The 17275-nt window shown below is 42.4% G+C and overlaps 3 protein-coding genes across 4 annotated transcripts; 2 read left to right on the forward strand and 1 right to left on the reverse strand.

Moving 5' to 3' along the window:
• The first annotated feature begins 341 nt into the window (after positions 1-341).
• LOC125010267 (profilin-2-like) lies at positions 342-6418 on the forward strand. 2 transcript variants are annotated; one of them, XM_047588749.1, is made up of 3 exons: positions 342-714; positions 2170-2362; positions 4387-6418. In XM_047588749.1, exons 1-3 carry the CDS (start codon positions 583-585, stop codon positions 4482-4484), a joined length of 423 nt encoding a protein of 140 aa, XP_047444705.1. In that variant the 5' UTR covers positions 342-582; the 3' UTR covers positions 4485-6418. The 2 variants fall into 2 exon arrangements, with proteins under 2 accessions (XP_047444705.1, XP_047444704.1); XM_047588748.1 differs by having other exon boundaries at positions 352-714; positions 4680-6418.
• Positions 6419-7341: 923 nt separating this feature from the next.
• LOC125010262 lies at positions 7342-13213 on the forward strand. The gene is made up of 7 exons (XM_047588736.1): positions 7342-7746; positions 7912-8085; positions 8184-8305; positions 8382-8544; positions 9291-9406; positions 9481-13051; positions 13119-13213. The coding sequence occupies exons 1-7, from the start codon at positions 7404-7406 to the stop codon at positions 13172-13174; spliced, it is 4545 nt and encodes a 1514-aa protein (XP_047444692.1). The 5' UTR covers positions 7342-7403; the 3' UTR covers positions 13175-13213.
• A 753-nt stretch (positions 13214-13966) lies between these two features.
• LOC125010265 (alpha-2-HS-glycoprotein-like) lies at positions 13967-16498 on the reverse strand. Its single transcript, XM_047588741.1, has 7 exons — positions 16209-16498; positions 15623-15733; positions 15391-15472; positions 15133-15287; positions 14951-15046; positions 14715-14786; positions 13967-14601 (listed from the first exon to the last, which is right to left on the reverse strand). The coding sequence occupies exons 1-7, from the start codon at positions 16404-16406 to the stop codon at positions 14191-14193; spliced, it is 1125 nt and encodes a 374-aa protein (XP_047444697.1). The 5' UTR covers positions 16407-16498; the 3' UTR covers positions 13967-14190.
• Positions 16499-17275: the final 777 nt, after the last annotated feature.

Here is a 17275-nt window from a genome sequence, read left to right on the forward strand (position 1 = left end):
GGTTTATGAATGAGCAATTCCTAACCACACCCCTTCGCATTTTGTGACCTCTTTTTTTTTTTTTTTTTTTTTTGCAATCTATTAGACAGGGTATATTGTTTTTGAACGCACTATATACTATAGACGCACAGCGTCTGGTCTGACTGCCGTCTTAATTCTACAGCACAAAAGCATGAAGTGAATGAAAAAATATAAATATTTCATCGGTGAATCTCCGTCCTACTTTAAGTGTGGCCGAGCATTCCCTCAGACGTGACTCTTGGCTGAGCTGATAAGTCCCTCTTTATTTGGCCGCCCTCTGCCATAAAAGCGCCTAGGGGTTCATTGTGCGGAGTGATCTGACGCGGACTACACCCACCCAACCAGCCTGCCTCCCTCCCTCGCTCGCTGCCCCGGCTTTCTTTGCCGCTCCAGCCTTCGAGTTGGCCGACGTCGAAGTGTGGGTTAGACTGGAGACTCTGACGTCCAGACTTTCTTTCACCGCGGTGTCATTTGTTTGCCAACTTCGCCTCCACAATTGTAGGGGGTTCTTCTACTTTCTTTCTTTTTTTTTTACACGCTCATATCAACGATTTCCTCAACATGTCTTGGGACTCGTACGTGCAGAGCCTGATGAGCGGTGACAACTGTCAGGATGCCGCCATTCTTGGGTACAATGACGGAAACAAAAGCGTTTGGGCATCGGTTCCGGGTGGTATATTCAGCGCGATCACGGTAAGGAGTGAAAATGAGGCGAACCGGGTGAGCGGGGCTTCTCCTACACAGACACCGTCGATACCGAGCAGCGCTAAAACGGCTACTTCACAGGATCGAAATGACTAGCTTAGCCTAGCCTAGCTTAGTTTAGCCTAGCCCAGCAGTGGCCTATGGTGGCTATTTCCTGCTAAGGAAACGTTTCGGCATTAGACCTCGTGTAGATCAGATAAGGCTTCACTTAACGTGGCTTGCACTTATCGCTATGTGCCGATAACGAGGACCTATCAAAATGCCAGGCCACTGCTAAAGCAATAAGACGCAATGTGCTCATTTTACACCAAAGGTTAGACCGTCTCTGACTTCAGTTAGCGTGCATGCTTTTGTGTGCACGCCCGCTTTGACCAGCTAACGTTAAGCTGCTGCTTCTTTACCGGCTCCCTGTGGTTTAAACAACGTTTGCTCGGCACACCGTAAGGTCGCTTTACCCCCAACTTAAGCAGCCTACGTTCGAATATTTACGTTTTTATGAGAGTTAGTTAATTTTTTTTTTTAATTTAGTGAACGGGATGGCACGGGGTCTCAGCCCGCCGCATAGCCGTCACTTTACTTCCTGTACTCAGTGCAGGCAAATGCTGCAATCTTTCGGCATTTCCTGAACTGAGGATTGGGCGTGTTGGCTTCCAGTAATGGTGGTGCTGATTTCCATAGGCATGCAAGTATTAATTTTCTACCGACTCACTCACGGGTTACGACGCTGTCTTGGAATATGTTAAGATTGATATGAGATGTTCAGCTCCTCATTTGTATGTGACAGATAACACTCTGTACATGATTTCTTTTTTTCCAATTCACGTATTTCTATAATTCTGTAAACAACGCGTATATAGGAGATTGCGTTTTTCCTTTTATATATGGTGTTGAGTGCCTGTACATTGCGGCTGCAACTGAAATTTCCCAGTGTGGCATTATCGTTTTCTTAATGTAGTAACCTGTAAGCTATTCATTCACTTTCACCTGCCAGTTCATTAGGTGCACACGTGAAACAGATGCAGTCTAGTTTAAGTTCTGCAGTGAATCTTGGCTTCTTGAAGGTTATGTTATCAGTATTTGTTTAAATAACAGAGAGCTGTTAATTCAACCATGTTTTCATGGGCACTGTAGCACTATTGAATTGTGCTGCACTGACACGTTTCTCTTGTACTGACAAGCCCATTTTAATCAGCGGGGTAGGCTTAAAAGATAAACACGAATCCAGTTTAACAGCACCATGAAGAACAAACTTTAAACTGATCAAACAGGTTTGACATAACGTGAACATTGTAACAGTCAATAGGGATAATATATATTAAGAATGTATTATTATTAAGAGACATTGGTGCTACTGAAGCATGAATGTTCACTATAAAAATCTGTTGTTTTTTTTTTTTTTTCCATTGTAGTACCTGCAATTATGTGACTTTGTGTATCTTTCAGACTCAGGAAATAGATACCCTTACTGGTCGTGAAAGGCAGTCCTTTTTCACCAATGGTCTCACCCTGGGCTCGAAGAAGTGTTCAGTCCTCAGAGACAACCTAAACGACGACGGGGACTGGACAATGGACATCAGGACAAAGAGCCAATCAGGAGAACCCACATACAATATCTCTGTGGGAAAAGCTATCAAAGGTAAAAGTCAAGGCAGTTACTGTAAAGATCCTTGCTTAGGTTAATATACCATATTGTCTCATGTCATGAAAACATTTGGCGACCAACTTTACATTAACTTTGTGATGTACTTGAGAGAAATTCCTTTCCAGATAGTTGTGGTACATTACATTAATCAAAAAATTCTGTGTGTATGAGCCACACATGAACAAGAGCCTTATAAGAAGGACAAGCATTTAGGGACATTGCCACTGGGGTTTTGATTAACAGATACATTCATTATCTGGGGAGATGGATCATACATATTGGACAGTAAATATTATAAAGAGTGGCTACACACACTCACGCCCACAGTTCACACTCTCATAAACCTCATGTAAGCCAAGGGTTGCCTGTCCCGTCTGTTTGCCTTTGTGGTCCACCATGTCTGACGTTTATCCCTGTGTTTCTCATAGGATGTGAATTTGCTGGCATCTGAACCTAATTGGCTGCGGTGTGGCATTGACAAAATCTGTTGACAAAACTCTTGAATACTTTAAAACCCTAATGCCTCAAACAAAAACTTGTTGTGCAAAATAAATAAATAAAAATGTGGGAAACACAGGCTGATGAAACACCACTCTGTTCTCTGAAAAATTTCCATCTGTCACTTTCCTGTTCTTTGTGTTGTACTTTGCATGACTAGTCAAAAGAGCACAAATGAAGTAATGTGCTTATTTACATCGTAACAACAGGTGACCTGAGATGCAACGATCTTTACCAAGCTACATAAGAGATACCGTGCACTTCAATTAGTCTGTCTTTTGCTGTCAGTGAATGAGCCTGTATAGCAGAATGAGCCCGTCGCTGCTGTAAGCAGTCTCATTAGTGCTGCATCTGCTGTTAAAAGCAGATGTGGGCAGAAGCTCTCTGGACTAATTGCGTGTATGGATCTTCCTGCAGCTTGTTGTTACATTACAAAAAAAACAGTATTATATTGTCCTGCAGTGGAAGACCAGAGCTGTGTGGTGAAACTGCTCACTTTTTCTCCCACTAGACTGTTCACTTTGTTGGCCTTCTGACCAACCGGAAGATTCCTACCATTTGTCAAGTCCAACCTTCCTAAGTTGGACAAATGACAGCCACGCAGGTGTTCATTCGCATAGAACAACATTGAAAATCTGTAATAATGGAGACTAGAGTTAATGTGGAGATGAGATGGGGGGGAAAAAAACCCCACAAATATTCAGGGTTTCAAGGTTTCTTTCTTTGGGAACCACCACATTGCTACCCCTTTTGTCTTACAGTAACAGGAAGTTGAGACTTTACAAGGGCAAGAAGCCCTCTAGTTGGTGATGAGCAGTCCAATCACAAGGCCAACAAAGGGTCAACTTGAACTTTCAGTCACTGCATTTGGTATTCTTGTATTAAAGCGTCAGTGTCAAAGTAAATGCACAGTTTAAAGGCATACGCCACCCCCGTGCGAAATTTAGTCACTCCTTGTATTCCACAGTCTGAAAACCTGTCACACCAGTGTGTTGACTGACGTTTGGGTGTTTTCAGGACCTGCGTGATGCGGTGCTTTGCCGGAATATAGTCCCAAGTCCATATCTGCCCTAGGCGATCCCTTCATGTTAATTGCATTGACATTTGTACTCAGTGCGAACGCACAGGTCACAAGAAGTAATTAGGAAAATTCTTCTTCTTTAGTTTACGTATCATTTTTGCAGATGAGCAAATTGGCAACACTACATACCGCACCTATGCTAAGCTAAAGCTAAAAGCTGCTCTGCCGGATTAGGACAAAGCCATTTAAAAACGCTTTTCCTCCCTTATCCAACTCTGGGAAATACGGTGAGTAACTTAATTTCACATGGGGTGGCCTATCCCTTTAACTCAATCTATGTTGGCAAAAAGAAAACCTGCTTTTAGCTGTGTGTGGTACACAGCTGAACTCTCTAGAGACTGCACATTTCTTACTTGGAATGCCCTTCCTTTACGTCCCCCCCCCCCCCCCCCCCCTTTGCTTTTCTGAACTGTCTCTTTTCTGTCTCCTTCTGTTTCAGTTTTGGTTCTTGTAATGGGCAAAGAAGGGGTCCATGGAGGCGGATTGAATAAGAAGGCTTACTCAATGGCAAAATACTTGAGGGATTCAGGTTTTTAATGTTTTCAAGATAAAATTGAGGGACAAAAAGAAGAAAAAGGAAATGTTGCTGTTAAGTTTTCCCCAGCAAGCAGTCAACTTTTAATGGCAATGAAGAGTGGTAAGATACTGTGTCAGCTATGTTCCCCCCTTCATCTTGTAGGGGGGAGACTCTTCAATTTCGTTAATTTCTCTTTTTTTCTTTGTGTGCTCCAGCATTGGTTTTAGTCATGGGAAAGGATGGCACCCATGGTGGAACTCTTAACAAGAAAGCCCATGAAATGGCCAAGTACCTGCGCGAGAATGGATATTAAGCGATCGCTCCTCTACATTAATGCAGCTCACTCCTACTCACTGAATTGTTTTGGCACTACTTCCACGATTAGGTAGCATACAATGTTACCCAGTCTACTTTTATACACAGCCTTTTGTTTGCTCAACTGCCCCCCACCCACTTTGTTTTAAGGTCTTCCCTACTTTAATATTGTACGTCTCATGATTTTGGCACTACAGTAATGGCATCGTTTGTCCGTTGAAATGTTAATTAATCAGAGTGTGCAAAAGCAAAAAAAAAAAAAGATTACAAAGTGTAATAAAAGTGTTAAACTAATTTGGACTCGCCTTTAATAACATCCACTCCAAGACTGGCTGGTATTCCAAGAGGAAGTTTATATGAAATTATGATAACAGTTCGCATTGTTATGATATTCTGAGCATTACTAAAAGATGCTGGATTCATTTGTTTTTTGTTTGTTTTTTTTTTTTTTTAAATTGGCATGTGGGCATTTAAAAATTGCATGCATATCCTCTTTAGCGTTCAGTTCCCAGCCCTGGTCCCCCTCTGTCCTAGTCTAATGTTCCAGCCAGAACTATCTTATCTGCCTCCATCTTCAAGTCTTCATTAAAGAAATTACAAACGTCCTCTGACGAAGTCCTGTATGTGTGTACAAATTCGCCGCCATCCAGCACAGCTCCTTTTAGCCTCCATTACATGCTTTTGCTGTTGTACCTGAATGTGGTCTTAAAAGTTAATGATGTGGTGTCGGGCTGTTGTGTGAGTATAAGTTCAGCATTACTGAGATTGTTATCATATTTCACTACATCTTGGAGTCCCAGCAGACCATCCATGTGAGACATTTGTCAGTCCTCTTCTGCTATTTGTAAATTTTGATGTAAAATCACTCCACAGTCGTGAGGTTATCCCTTTTGGACCAACTGTCAATACGATAGGGTTATCAGAATTACCTCAGCTTCTTCTGATGGTTGATTGTTGGCATCACCTGTTGACTGTAAATCTTTAAGACAACTTCAGATGACTGTAAAAACAATGTAACTGCTTCTTTAGAGTTCAACACTACATAAACCTTTTGTCACTAATTGATTTGTTGCTAAGTTCCTGATCATTAACCAATGAAATGGCAGTGTCCTTTTACTACCGTGTGAATGCATTTTGACTACTACTACTACTACTACTACACCTCGGCATTACTTGCCTTGTGCTTTAGTCATCAAAGGTGTATTCACAAATTGTCATAGTACGGTACTTAGAAGTATATTTAAAAGAAAACAAATGATGCTGTGTACACTGAACATATTGCAATGGTGTTGGTTGGAATAAGAACATTTGTAAGTTGTCTTGTGAAAATTTTCTGAGAATGACTGTATTCTGTGCCATAAAATCAATATCTGGTCTACTACATGTTGGAATTTTTAACTGCTGTCCCAGCAAGAAGTAACGTTTAATGGCACTTTCCTAAGGGATATTTTGACAACTATAATCTCCAGACTTTGTGGAATAAGTACTGAATTAAACAAACAAAAGATAAGTTTGCTTTTTTTTTTTTTTTGTCTTTCTTTGAGTTGCATATTCCTTCTGCCACCAAATATCTAAAATGCCATGAATTGATGCGACATCTTGTTTACAGATGGATCAAATAAAAGTTATTCCAACCAGATGTGCAGCCAATATGTCATATGTTGCCTTGTGTGAAAACTGATTCAGACATTACCACATTCAGGGTTTGATCTTAGTCTGCTAACAATACATACACATACAATAATGAATGCTATGCATGTTTCACACTCATAAAAGCAAAACCTAGACTTCATTCATGGTCCAGGATATCCTACTATTTTCTGATCGGAGGAAGTGCTTTAGTATCAGGATTTGCTGACATTTTCTCTCTGTGGTCTTGTCACTGCCCATACAAAGTCCAATACAGAAGTGTAGCCAGAAAGCTGGGCAATGTCAACTAGTTTCAAATAAAGGGTCTCACTGATGGGAAAAATGATGGGAGAGCTTTTGCTACTGGGCTCAGAATGACTGAAAAAACAAATGGCATGGCAATTTAAAAATATTCTAAAATTTATGGTGGCATTTCTGGCTTTCAAATTAACTCTTGGTTTGACCAAAGGAATAAACTGACTTGTCGTTTTCCAGCAGTCCTGCAAAAAGACAAAAAAAGCTACAGTTTACTCCATTATCAATCCTAAAATCATTCTCCAGTCTCAGCATGTCACTCAGTGACTCACTGAAAGCACAAAATACACGCTTCTCATGGCTGCACAACGGAAATATCTGCCATGCCGTTTGTACGATATGGGCACGTTTTTCCTTTTAAAACCTCATTCACACAATGGGAGGTGCTGGAACAAGACAGTGACACCATAACATGTACTAACGTACTGATTCATTATTGCCACAGTATTTGATTACAAGCATTTCTCCTAGCTGCATAGGAAAAATGTGTCCTGCTTACAATTAATTAATTCAGGTGATAGAATGTTTTACCATTAAAATGCAAATGCTAAGGGCTATTCAGGGCTCAAACACTGAAGCCCAGCCCTTAACTGCATGATTAGCAGCACCTGTTATGGTCAGGTGTTAGATTGGTCAGAGTTGATTTAGGGTACGCAGTTTTAAACTGCCTGCTAAGAGGAATGCCCAGCTTTTGTGGCTCACTGCTGAGGCTATTTGCCTGTGTGCGGTGCTTTTTCTTTGTTCCAATGGCGTGTAGAGAGAAGAGCAACAGTGCCATTTTAGTATGTTTAGGAGTTTTTGTGTTTGCTGCTTCACTTTGCCATTGCACGAGCCTGACGAGGCTTAAAGTGCCAGATAAGCCAAGAAACAACTCGAGGCTCAGCCAAAGTCAAGCCAAAGGAAGTCAACACCACCATGGAAGACTCTTAATTGGGCAATATGTGCTGCCAAATGTTCAACTCAATGGAACCAAGGCCACAAACGACATCATAAATGTTGACACAGATTACCAAGCAGACATGGGTATGTGAAGTTCAATTTAATAATAACTTGTAATTCTGTTCAGCTTTAAAATTAAGCGAATAGAGAGTGAATCAGGTTGACACATTCAAATGTATGAGCATTGTTACAGCTTTTGGAAAACTACTGTGTATCAATTTGAACTTGTGTAAAACTTTATTTTAAAAGGTTGGATTGAAACCGAGCAACCTAGTAGACAGGGTACTATGTCAAAGCCAGACAGTGCAGCAGTACAACGACTACTTAAAATGGAACCAAACGTTGAATGCACGGGAGATTCCATGAAGCTACACGTTGCTTCTGCTCCTTCTACCTGGGGCTCTCCATTCTTTGTGGACAGGGGTAAGTTGTCAGTTCCTGGAGGAGTCTTGCATGTACTGCTCATTTATCCACAAGGGTGGTTTCATGTATATGTTATTTGTCTTCTGACTATTCCTCAGGAAGTCAACTGTCTCCCTTACCTCTGTCCAAGTTACCTTCAAGCTGTGGTTACACTGTCAGGTCGACACAAAAAGATTTAGTCTTAGCCGCACCATATGATGGCTGCTTTGTCAGCCTCGAGGTGGGACAACTTGTTCTGAAAGCACTGCACTTCTGAAGCATGTCCACACTTGTCACATTTTTCCTCTTGACTTCAGGCGGATTGTTACGTTCTACCACTGCATTGGTATGGGTTACCAGTGAAGATGTTATGTCCTTTGATGGGACCGTCATCACCTAACCCGATGGTAACCTGCCATGCTGAGGGCATGGTTGTGAAAACTGAATCGCCGATCTCTGCCTCCAATATTAAAGTGAAGTGTAAGTTTTCACCCTGTTCTTTTTTTTTTTTATTTATTTTTTTTATTTTTTATGTCCTGGTCTATATTAAGGGATAAATATATATATCATCACATGTCAACTGTACTGCACTATTCATTGAGCTTCGTCATCTTGAGAACAGTCACTGATGGCTTTTTTTTTTTCATTTAGCTGTGTTGGCCATAAAATGGATGTTTACTTGCTACTTAATTCCAACACTTTCTGGCTCTGCTAGTGACGCAGGACAATACTGTGTATCTAAGAGAGCCCCGAGGTGGTCACAGGTGACAAAATTGTCCTCTTGAAGCTAATTTAAAGTTTCTGTGGGGTTGCATTTTTTTTGAAGTAGCATAGCTGCCTTAACCTTTGCATCTCTTCTGGTAAGTTTTCAGAAATCTTGCTTCTGATTTTATAATGTAAATTAAATGTCCATTTCACTTCAGTTTTTTTTTTTTTATCGTTAAATGTTGCTCTAAACCTTGGTGAGGCGTATCAGTGATTAGAAGTACAATTTTTTTTTTTACGATTTTTTTTTTTCTTTTCTGAGAACGAGTACTGTATTCCATGTGCTACAATGGACACTAGTTTGAGTTGGTCAGGATTGTACAGTATTGGCTTTTAATTAAATAATGGCTTGTTTTGCATCCACATAATTTTTAGAGGAAAAAGGAACACTTAATGGGTGAGGACCCACAGCTCAATTTTGCTTTTTAATTTACCTGTTTAACCAAACATTGAATTTACAGTGAATGGCAACTGGGAGCCACTAATGAAGGCCTCACAGAGATGTGGGTTCAACGTTGTTGGACAGTCGGAAAGTGTGGTTATCTCAGCTGGCTATGGTACCTGCCTGGAGGAAAAGGTATAGTGCAAAAATCCCCCCCCCCCCCATCTTAAAAAAATAAATGTCTTAATTAATTTTACATTTGTGTAAAGGATGGATTTTACACGTTTGAACTGGATGGAGATGGACAAACAAAGATTTCTTGTCCACCACTGCAAGCAGTTCAACCTGAATCCATACAAAACCCATCATATGTTGGCCAAGGAGAGAATGGAGCACTAAAACCTGGAGCTACAGGGGGGCAAGTGTACCAGCCTTTCCATCCTGAAAATTTATACCATCCACCAAAACCTGAAATACCTCGATCTTATAAGCCTGTTGCTGCTCCTCAACCACACAAGCATGAAGTCCCTCAGAGCCAGTTACAACAACCATTCTACCCTCACTACTTCTACCCTCAACCACAAAAGCCTGAAGTCCCTCAGAGCGAGGTACAACAACCATTCTACCATCACTACTTCTACCCTCAATCACAGCCTGACGTCCCTCAGGGCGAGGTACAACAACCATTCTACCCCCAACCACAGCCTGAAATTCCACCAGCTACCAAACCCTCTGCTGCTCCTCAACCACTAAAGCCTGAAGTACCTCAGGGCCAGTTCCAACAACCATTCTACCCCCACTACTTCTACTCTGCATCACCGCCTGAAGTTCTGCCTGTTACAAAACCCACTAGTACTCCTCAGCTAATAAAAAGTGAAGTGCCTCAAGGACATGTACAGAAACCAATTTGCTTTTACCCTTATCCCCAACAACAGCCTGAAATTGCACCAACGGCAAAACCCATTGCTACCACGGAACCACAAAATGCTGGAATTTCTCAAGGCCAGGCACCACAACCATTCTGCTTCTACCCCTCCTACCCTCAACCAAAGCCATATACGCAACCCACCACTTCTCCTTGGCCAGCACAGGTAGATCAGCCATTCTACCCCTACCCCTTTTACCCCCAGCCAATACCTGAAATTTCAACAGGCACATGGCCCATTGCTGATCCTCAACCACAAAAGCGGGGACTCCTCCAGGGTCAGGTACAACAATCATTCTACCCCTATAATTTCCACCCCCAACCACAGCCTGTAGTCCCTCAGGACCAGGTACAACCACTGCCTGAAATTCCACCAGCTACCAAACCCTCTGCTGCTCCTCAACCACTAATGCCTGAAGTGCCTCAGGGTGAGGTACAACAACCATTCTACCCTCACTACTTCTACCCTCAACCACAGCCTGACGTCCCTCAGGGTGAGGTACAACAACCATTCTACTCCCAACCACAGCCTGAAATTCCACCAGCTACCAAACCCTCTGCTTCTCCTCAACCACAGCCTGACGTCCCTCGTGGCAAGGTACAACAACCATTCTACCCTCACTACTTCTACCCCCAACCACAGCCTGAAATTCCACCAGCTACCAAACCCTCTGCTGCTCCTCAACCACAGCCTGACGTCCCTCGGGGCGAGGTACAACAACCATTCTACCCCCACTACTTCTACCCCCAACCACAGCCTGAAATTCCACCAGCTACCAAACCCTTTTCTGCTTCTCAACCACTAAAGCCTGAAGTACCTCGGGACCAGTTACAACAACCATTCTACCCCCACTACTTGCCCGTTACAAAACCCACTAGTACTCCTCAGCTAATAAAAAGTGAAGTGCCTCAAGGACATGTACAGAAACCAATTTGCTTTTACCCTTATCCCCAACAACAGCCTGAGATTGCACCAACGGCAAAACCCATTGCTACCACTGAACCACAAAATGCTGGAATTTCTCAAGGCCAGGCACCACAACCATTCTGCTTCTACCCCTCCTACCCTCAACCAAGGCCATATACGAAACCCACCGCTGCTCCTTGGCCAGCACAGATTGAAGGCCTTCAAGGCCAAGTAGATCAGCCATTCTACCCTTACCACTTCTACCCCCAACCAATACCTGAAATTTCAACAGGCACATGGCCCATTGCTGATCCTCAGCCGCAGCCTGACATCCTTCAGGGCGAGGTACAACAACCACTCTTCCCCCAACCACTACCTGAATTTCAACCAGCTACCAAACCGTCTGCTGCTCCCCAACCACTAATGCCTGAAGTGCCTCAGGGCCAGATACAACAACCATTCTACTCCTATCCCTTCTACCCCCAGCCAATACCTGAAATTTCAACAGGTGCATGGCCCATTGCTGATCCTCAACCACAGCCTGAAATTCCACCAGCTACCAAACCATCTGCTGCTCCTCAACCTTATGGAAAGGTACACCAGCAATTCTACCCATCTGATATTCCAGGTGCTGAAACAAATGTAAATAAACTACCCATGGAAAAGCCTCCTTCCATCAAACCTCCACAGAGTGATGGTCATCGCCCGTTTAAACCATTTTACTTCCCACAGCAACCCCAGCATGTAACAGTGCCGCATGCAACCACAATGCAGCAACAGGTTATAACTCAAGCAAGTGATGATAAAGCCACAGAATCTGGTGCTTCTCAGCTTAGCGTTCCACATGTGCCGCCCATGTATTGCCCCCAGGTTTGTCCGTCCGGATTTTCCAATTGTTGTATACAAATGGCTTTTCATCAACATGTCCATCATATTATTCCGTTTGGCAGTAAAAGTGCACATCAGTTTTATCCAGGCCTGCCATTTTTTCCATCAGTTGCACATTCTGGTTTTGGCAATGGCTTTGGTGGTTCGCCCCTTCCTCGTAAGTCAAATGAAGCAATGAGGCAAACTGGCACACTTTTGTACCATTTGTCTGGAAATGAAAAGCAACCAAATCTCCAGCCACCAGATGGCGACCTTGCTGCACTACTGGGTAGTATTCCCAGCATGACTACACATCCTGAACCACCAGTTCACCGTTCACCATATTCACATTGGTCACATCTACCTCAAATTAAGTCATCAGTTCCAGGATATGAACCCATAAGTCCCACAACACATGAGTTACATAAACTTCACTCTACGACACTGGAAAACGATTGGCAATCGGCTAAAAACATGAATAATGAGCAAAATGTACCTGTAACCGAGGAATCTGGTTGGTTTAACAAAAAGTCTAGTGAAAGCATATCGGATCTTCTGGTTCCTTACTACATGCTCCAGGATGCTGCAGTGCCTACTTACAACAACTCTGCGGCCTCTAATGACTCTGAAACGCAGACATTTGTCAGCGGCTCAAACAATTTGCAATATGAAAACACTCTGAACTTGCATTCTGAACCTACGGGTTATGTGCTGCTAAAGGACAGCCGACCAGGCAAGGAGCCCGTCACTATTGGTGATTCTCAAATGTCTTTCAGAGACCTGGTTCAGAATACAAAATCTGCATCTCAAAATCCTGCAAGGCATCACAGTAATAAATCCCAGAATCCTGTGAAACTGTTGCAGGAACAATCCCAAAGCCCCAAAAGGTTGAAGAAAGTGAAGTCTCATACCTTACCCAGTCATTTTGACAGCATACAAAAGCTTGATGATTTTTCTCCAGCTTTGCATGAACCCCATTCTGAGCCATATGAGTCTTTTAGTGCAGCACATAAGTTCCGAGAGTCATTCAAAGACCACTGGAAATCCCTGAAACCTTTAGGCTATAGCCAAAGGCATCCACCGAATGTTCCTGGAAAAGTGTTTCAACGATTGAGCTCTGCATCTGACCACCAAGCACATGGTATGTTAACGTTCTTTTAAAAAGTTATTAACCTGGTATTTTGTATTAACATGCATGTCTCTTGCAGGATCGATGGAGCCCCCCCGAATAGAACTTGGACCTGGAAATCAGAAGCAGTCATGAATTGCCTTCAGTCTGAATAAATAATTGAAATGGACTAAACAAGTGTGTGCATTTCTCCTTTTATAGTCACACTGCACTCGGTATTGTCATTGTGTCCAGTTTTTAAGACTCCAAAGGTACATTGCCTTTTTGAACTTATTTGTCTTTTTGTTTTTTTTGTTTTGTTTTTTTTGCCTCACCATGAACTGCTGCTTCCTGAACATTGACCCACGTATGTAAATATGTTTACAAGAAGTAGTGCATGGCCTTGGTGTATGTGCAACATGAAATTTTCATTGCTCAGATTTTCCAAGAAAATTCTGTTTACTGTACGAGCTCTTATTCATACAATGGAGGGATCTATTTTAAAGGCAATCCCAATTTAAGTTGCAACCTAAATGTTCTATTTTATATTTATTTACTACATTCAACAGGTTTCAAAACGTGTCAACGGTCCCATGCTGACATTTGTGTATTGGGAAAATCGGTCGATAAACTTCTGGATAGGCATGTTTGAAATGCTGAAATTGAACAGCGAGCCCTGCACGATGAAATACAAGCAACTCTTTGTTTACTGTATTGGAAATGTCAATGGGTTCATAAGAATGTCATTGGCATATAGTCAATATAGTGAGCAAATAGTACTACACTTTTGCAATCATCTTATGCAGACTGCATACGTGATGAATACCTTGTTGTATAAAAGTATATTTCCATTAAACCTGTAAGAGAACTTTCACTGGCTGACACTTTTTATTGTAGTGTAAAGGAAGTTAAAGGAAACCTGATTAGTAAAAACAAGATTTGACTATATAGAGAGGGAAAGCTTTATTCAAGATTACATGAAAATCGTCTTCCATTTCAAGAGGTATTTTGTGATTCTTATGTGATTTGACATTTTCAAACAAATGGGTTATTTCTTGTCCGTTAGCGTATCTGTGTTATCTACCTAGCACAGTACATGCTTGAGTATCAAAGTTTCTTTAGTACCAGTGTAGTCAAAATAATTATTACAGAGTCTGTGAGACCTAATCACTTCAGTCAAAGAATCTTATCTTTCCTGGGCACACTGGCACAAGAGGAACAGCTTCAATTACAGGAGCATCAGTCACTGCAGAAGGAGGTGCAACGGGCACATCTCTCTTCATAACAACAATCGGGATCTCTGCACTGTTCGACGCATCTGCCCCTAGAGCGGGATCCACAGTGGGAGAAGGATCGGTAGCAGGCGCAGCAACTTCTACTTCTACTGCTGGGGCTACAGGTACAATTTCAGCTGACTCTGCTGATTCTGCAGACAGAAGGCCGCTTAAGTCAGGGTCATGGAGGCGGGTGAGTTTGTGGTGCCTCAGGCCGTGCTTGTGCGACAGGCTGCCTGTGTGTCCTTGAAACACTGGTGGCACCACAGGCCCTGCAGCCAAAGTGCTGTTGGCATCTAAAAGGGGCATCTGAAAAATTTTGTGCAACAAGGAGAAATTAATAGACAAGACATGTCAGGAATAATTTTATTCTCTAAAGATGTTATATGACTTATGTTATCAGGTTAAATGTAGCATTTTACCAGAGTGGAAAACATCCTGCAGTCCACTGTGTGGCTGGAGGTCAAACCTGTGGCAGTACAAATACCACGTGCCTGGTAGAGAAAAACAGTTTTCTGTCCTCAGTTTTATTTCTGCAATTGGAGCTTTGGTCAAGAGATTTAGAATTTCTTCTTAGATGAACTTAAGAGCAGTTATTTATATTTTAATCATGTCTTCTCTTTTTTGGAAATGTGCTGCCCTTGCTTTTTGTACTTACAGCCAAGGTGTCATTCAGGGGCAAGCAGATGTCATCAATGCAGTTTGCCTCAATTACAACATATTCTGCCAGATAGATTGGCCCACCGGACACAATCTGAAAGAGGCATTGAGAAGTACTGATGACTTTTAATCATATAATCATGGCTAATAAAACTGTAACCCACTATGCCTTAAGCTCACCTGCGAGGACAGTCTTCCAACCTCCAGAAGAGTGTATGTTGTGTTCACAGTTATGTTGTTGAAGGTAACCAGAGAGGCGTACACAAGGTCCAGTGCAGCCGTGTCATTTAGGGGAAGAAGAGTAGGACATCCCAAGCAGAGGTCCTCTGTTGATACTGTGCGTCATCAAAGAAGAAGACATAGTGATGCTTGTGCAGTATCTTCTGGATGTGCTGTATGTGTGCAGGTATGTGTGCGAGGTTGAGGTTTTGATCTTACCATCTGTTTTACACTTGAATGCAGTGACAGTCAGAGCGCCACCAACCTTCTTCAGCACCACGTCGCAGTCTCCTTCAATGGACTAAGCGAAGACAAAGAATCAGTCAGGCAAGCGGAACAGGAGACAGCCTTGAAACTTTAAAATGAAGCCGTTTTGTATTCTTGTTGATATGCACTGCATTCGGTTGAACTACCGTAAGTGTGCATCTCTTTTATTGTGATGTGGTCTCACCGTCAGTGCTTTGGGCCTGACTGTGCAGTTAGCAACGGGTGTGGGGTCCAGCACGTGACAGTCCGTCTCCAGCAGTTCGACTTCCAAGACATACGTGTCGTCTCCATCAGGCTGGAGAGGAACAAATGTGCATTGATTATTTATTTATCTATGTATTCCTTACTACTGCATCAGACTGTTTATTTCCAGCGCAGCGAAGTCCCTGAAATACTACTAATGACTGGATGAACATGTATGTGTAGCTTCTAGTTACAAAAATGCAGTCTCTTCAGACTTGAATGCTTTGTATATTCAGATGGAGTGATATGTCTTGAAGAAAGAAAGAAAGAAAGAAAGAAGGAAAGAAAGAAAGAAAGAAAGAAAGAAAGAAAGAAAGAAAGAAAGAAAGAAAGAAAGAAAGAAAAAGATTTTAAGCTTAGTCTTTTTGTTTTTACTGTATTGGAATCTCTATATTGCAATGATGAACAATAAATGTATATGATCCTCTTGTCCTGTGCTCTACAGCATTATGTCGTATATTGCATACTTTTATCCCACCATCTCCATCATGTCCCTTCCACTAAAGCACGTGCTCCCGCTGTCTTACCTTGGTAAAGACCTTGATTTCTTCGATCCTGTTGAGTGCGTACTTGTAGCCGTGAGTGTGCTGGGCATTGAGGTAATCCTGAGCCGCCAGAGCAGCCTCCTCGGCCTCAGGGGAGTCGCACGGAGGCCGTAGCACACCGACCTGAGCCAGTGCCCCCACCAGGAGTCCCAGAACTACACTGATGCGAAGGAGATTCATTTCCCTCACCGAGATGCAAAAGTTAATCGAGCAGTCGGGCAGATAAACGTAGAAGGGGCTGAGCGTGTGCAGTGTATATATCCTGTACTTTAAGCGTGAATACAAAGCCAAGTTAAACACTGTGATCATCCCTCCTGACTCTTGCGTCACATGTGGGTCGTACTCTGTTTTTTAGGACTGCGGCCAAAACAAACGGATCCTGACAAAGTCTAGATGTGGGTTGACCTGTAGTCCGTTCATTCAAGTTTTTATGCCTAACTTGTGCAACTAAATCTGCGTTCTTAGTTTGATAACTGTCTCCTAAAAGCTGTGATGACTGCTTCTTAAATTAAATATCACACAAAGAGCGTGAACAGCCCGGTGTTCAGACACTCAATATGTATAAACAGCTGTTGCCCTCCAAGGAGGTCAGAGTCAGCTACAGCGCTGGGCCCCACTGTCAGCGGGGGAGTCAATGACACTTCACGAGACAGGATGTTTGCCATTGGGGGTGCGTGAGGGGGTTGTATATATTTGTTCCGTATTGGACCATATGTACAATACACTGATGCAATTCCAGGTAAGAATCGGGCTGCAAAGACGGATACTGATGAGGGAATTTGAGGTAAAAGGGTTATTTTCTTAAAAAAGCAATAAAGTCCTTTCAAGCCTCCACACAACGGTGACATATTAGAACACAAAAGAGAGCACGTTCAGTAGTGATTTTAATGACAGGAAGGTTATTAACACTGTGTGCTTCTTTACATAATAAACAATCATGAGATAATTGCAACGGAATAAGGTCTGGACTGACTTTTCAACTTTGAATCAGATTCATGCTGTGTATTTTGTTCATGATTACATTATAAGACTTTAGCTTATCGTTAATC

The sequence above is a fragment of the Mugil cephalus genome, chromosome 7 (genome assembly GCF_022458985.1).
Source record: "Mugil cephalus isolate CIBA_MC_2020 chromosome 7, CIBA_Mcephalus_1.1, whole genome shotgun sequence".
NCBI lineage: Eukaryota > Metazoa > Chordata > Actinopteri > Mugiliformes > Mugilidae > Mugil > Mugil cephalus.

Coding starts and splice junctions, on each gene's coding strand:
- LOC125010267 (XM_047588749.1), top strand. CDS start 583: ATGTCTTGGGACTCGTACGTGCAGAGCCTGATGAGCGGTGACAACTGT. Junction 715..2,169: donor GTATATTCAGCGCGATCACG/GTAAGGAGTGAA, acceptor TGTATCTTTCAG/ACTCAGGAAATAGATACCCT. Junction 2,363..4,386: donor TGTGGGAAAAGCTATCAAAG/GTAAAAGTCAAG, acceptor CTTCTGTTTCAG/TTTTGGTTCTTGTAATGGGC.
- LOC125010262 (XM_047588736.1), top strand. CDS start 7,404: ATGCCCAGCTTTTGTGGCTCACTGCTGAGGCTATTTGCCTGTGTGCGG. Junction 8,306..8,381: donor GCTGCTTTGTCAGCCTCGAG/GTGGGACAACTT, acceptor TCTTGACTTCAG/GCGGATTGTTACGTTCTACC. Junction 13,052..13,118: donor ATCTGACCACCAAGCACATG/GTATGTTAACGT, acceptor TGTCTCTTGCAG/GATCGATGGAGCCCCCCCGA.
- LOC125010265 (XM_047588741.1), bottom strand. CDS start 16,406: ATGAATCTCCTTCGCATCAGTGTAGTTCTGGGACTCCTGGTGGGGGCA. Junction 15,734..16,208: donor AAATCAAGGTCTTTACCAAG/GTAAGACAGCGG, acceptor GTTCCTCTCCAG/CCTGATGGAGACGACACGTA. Junction 15,047..15,132: donor TTGGAAGACTGTCCTCGCAG/GTGAGCTTAAGG, acceptor TGCCTCTTTCAG/ATTGTGTCCGGTGGGCCAAT.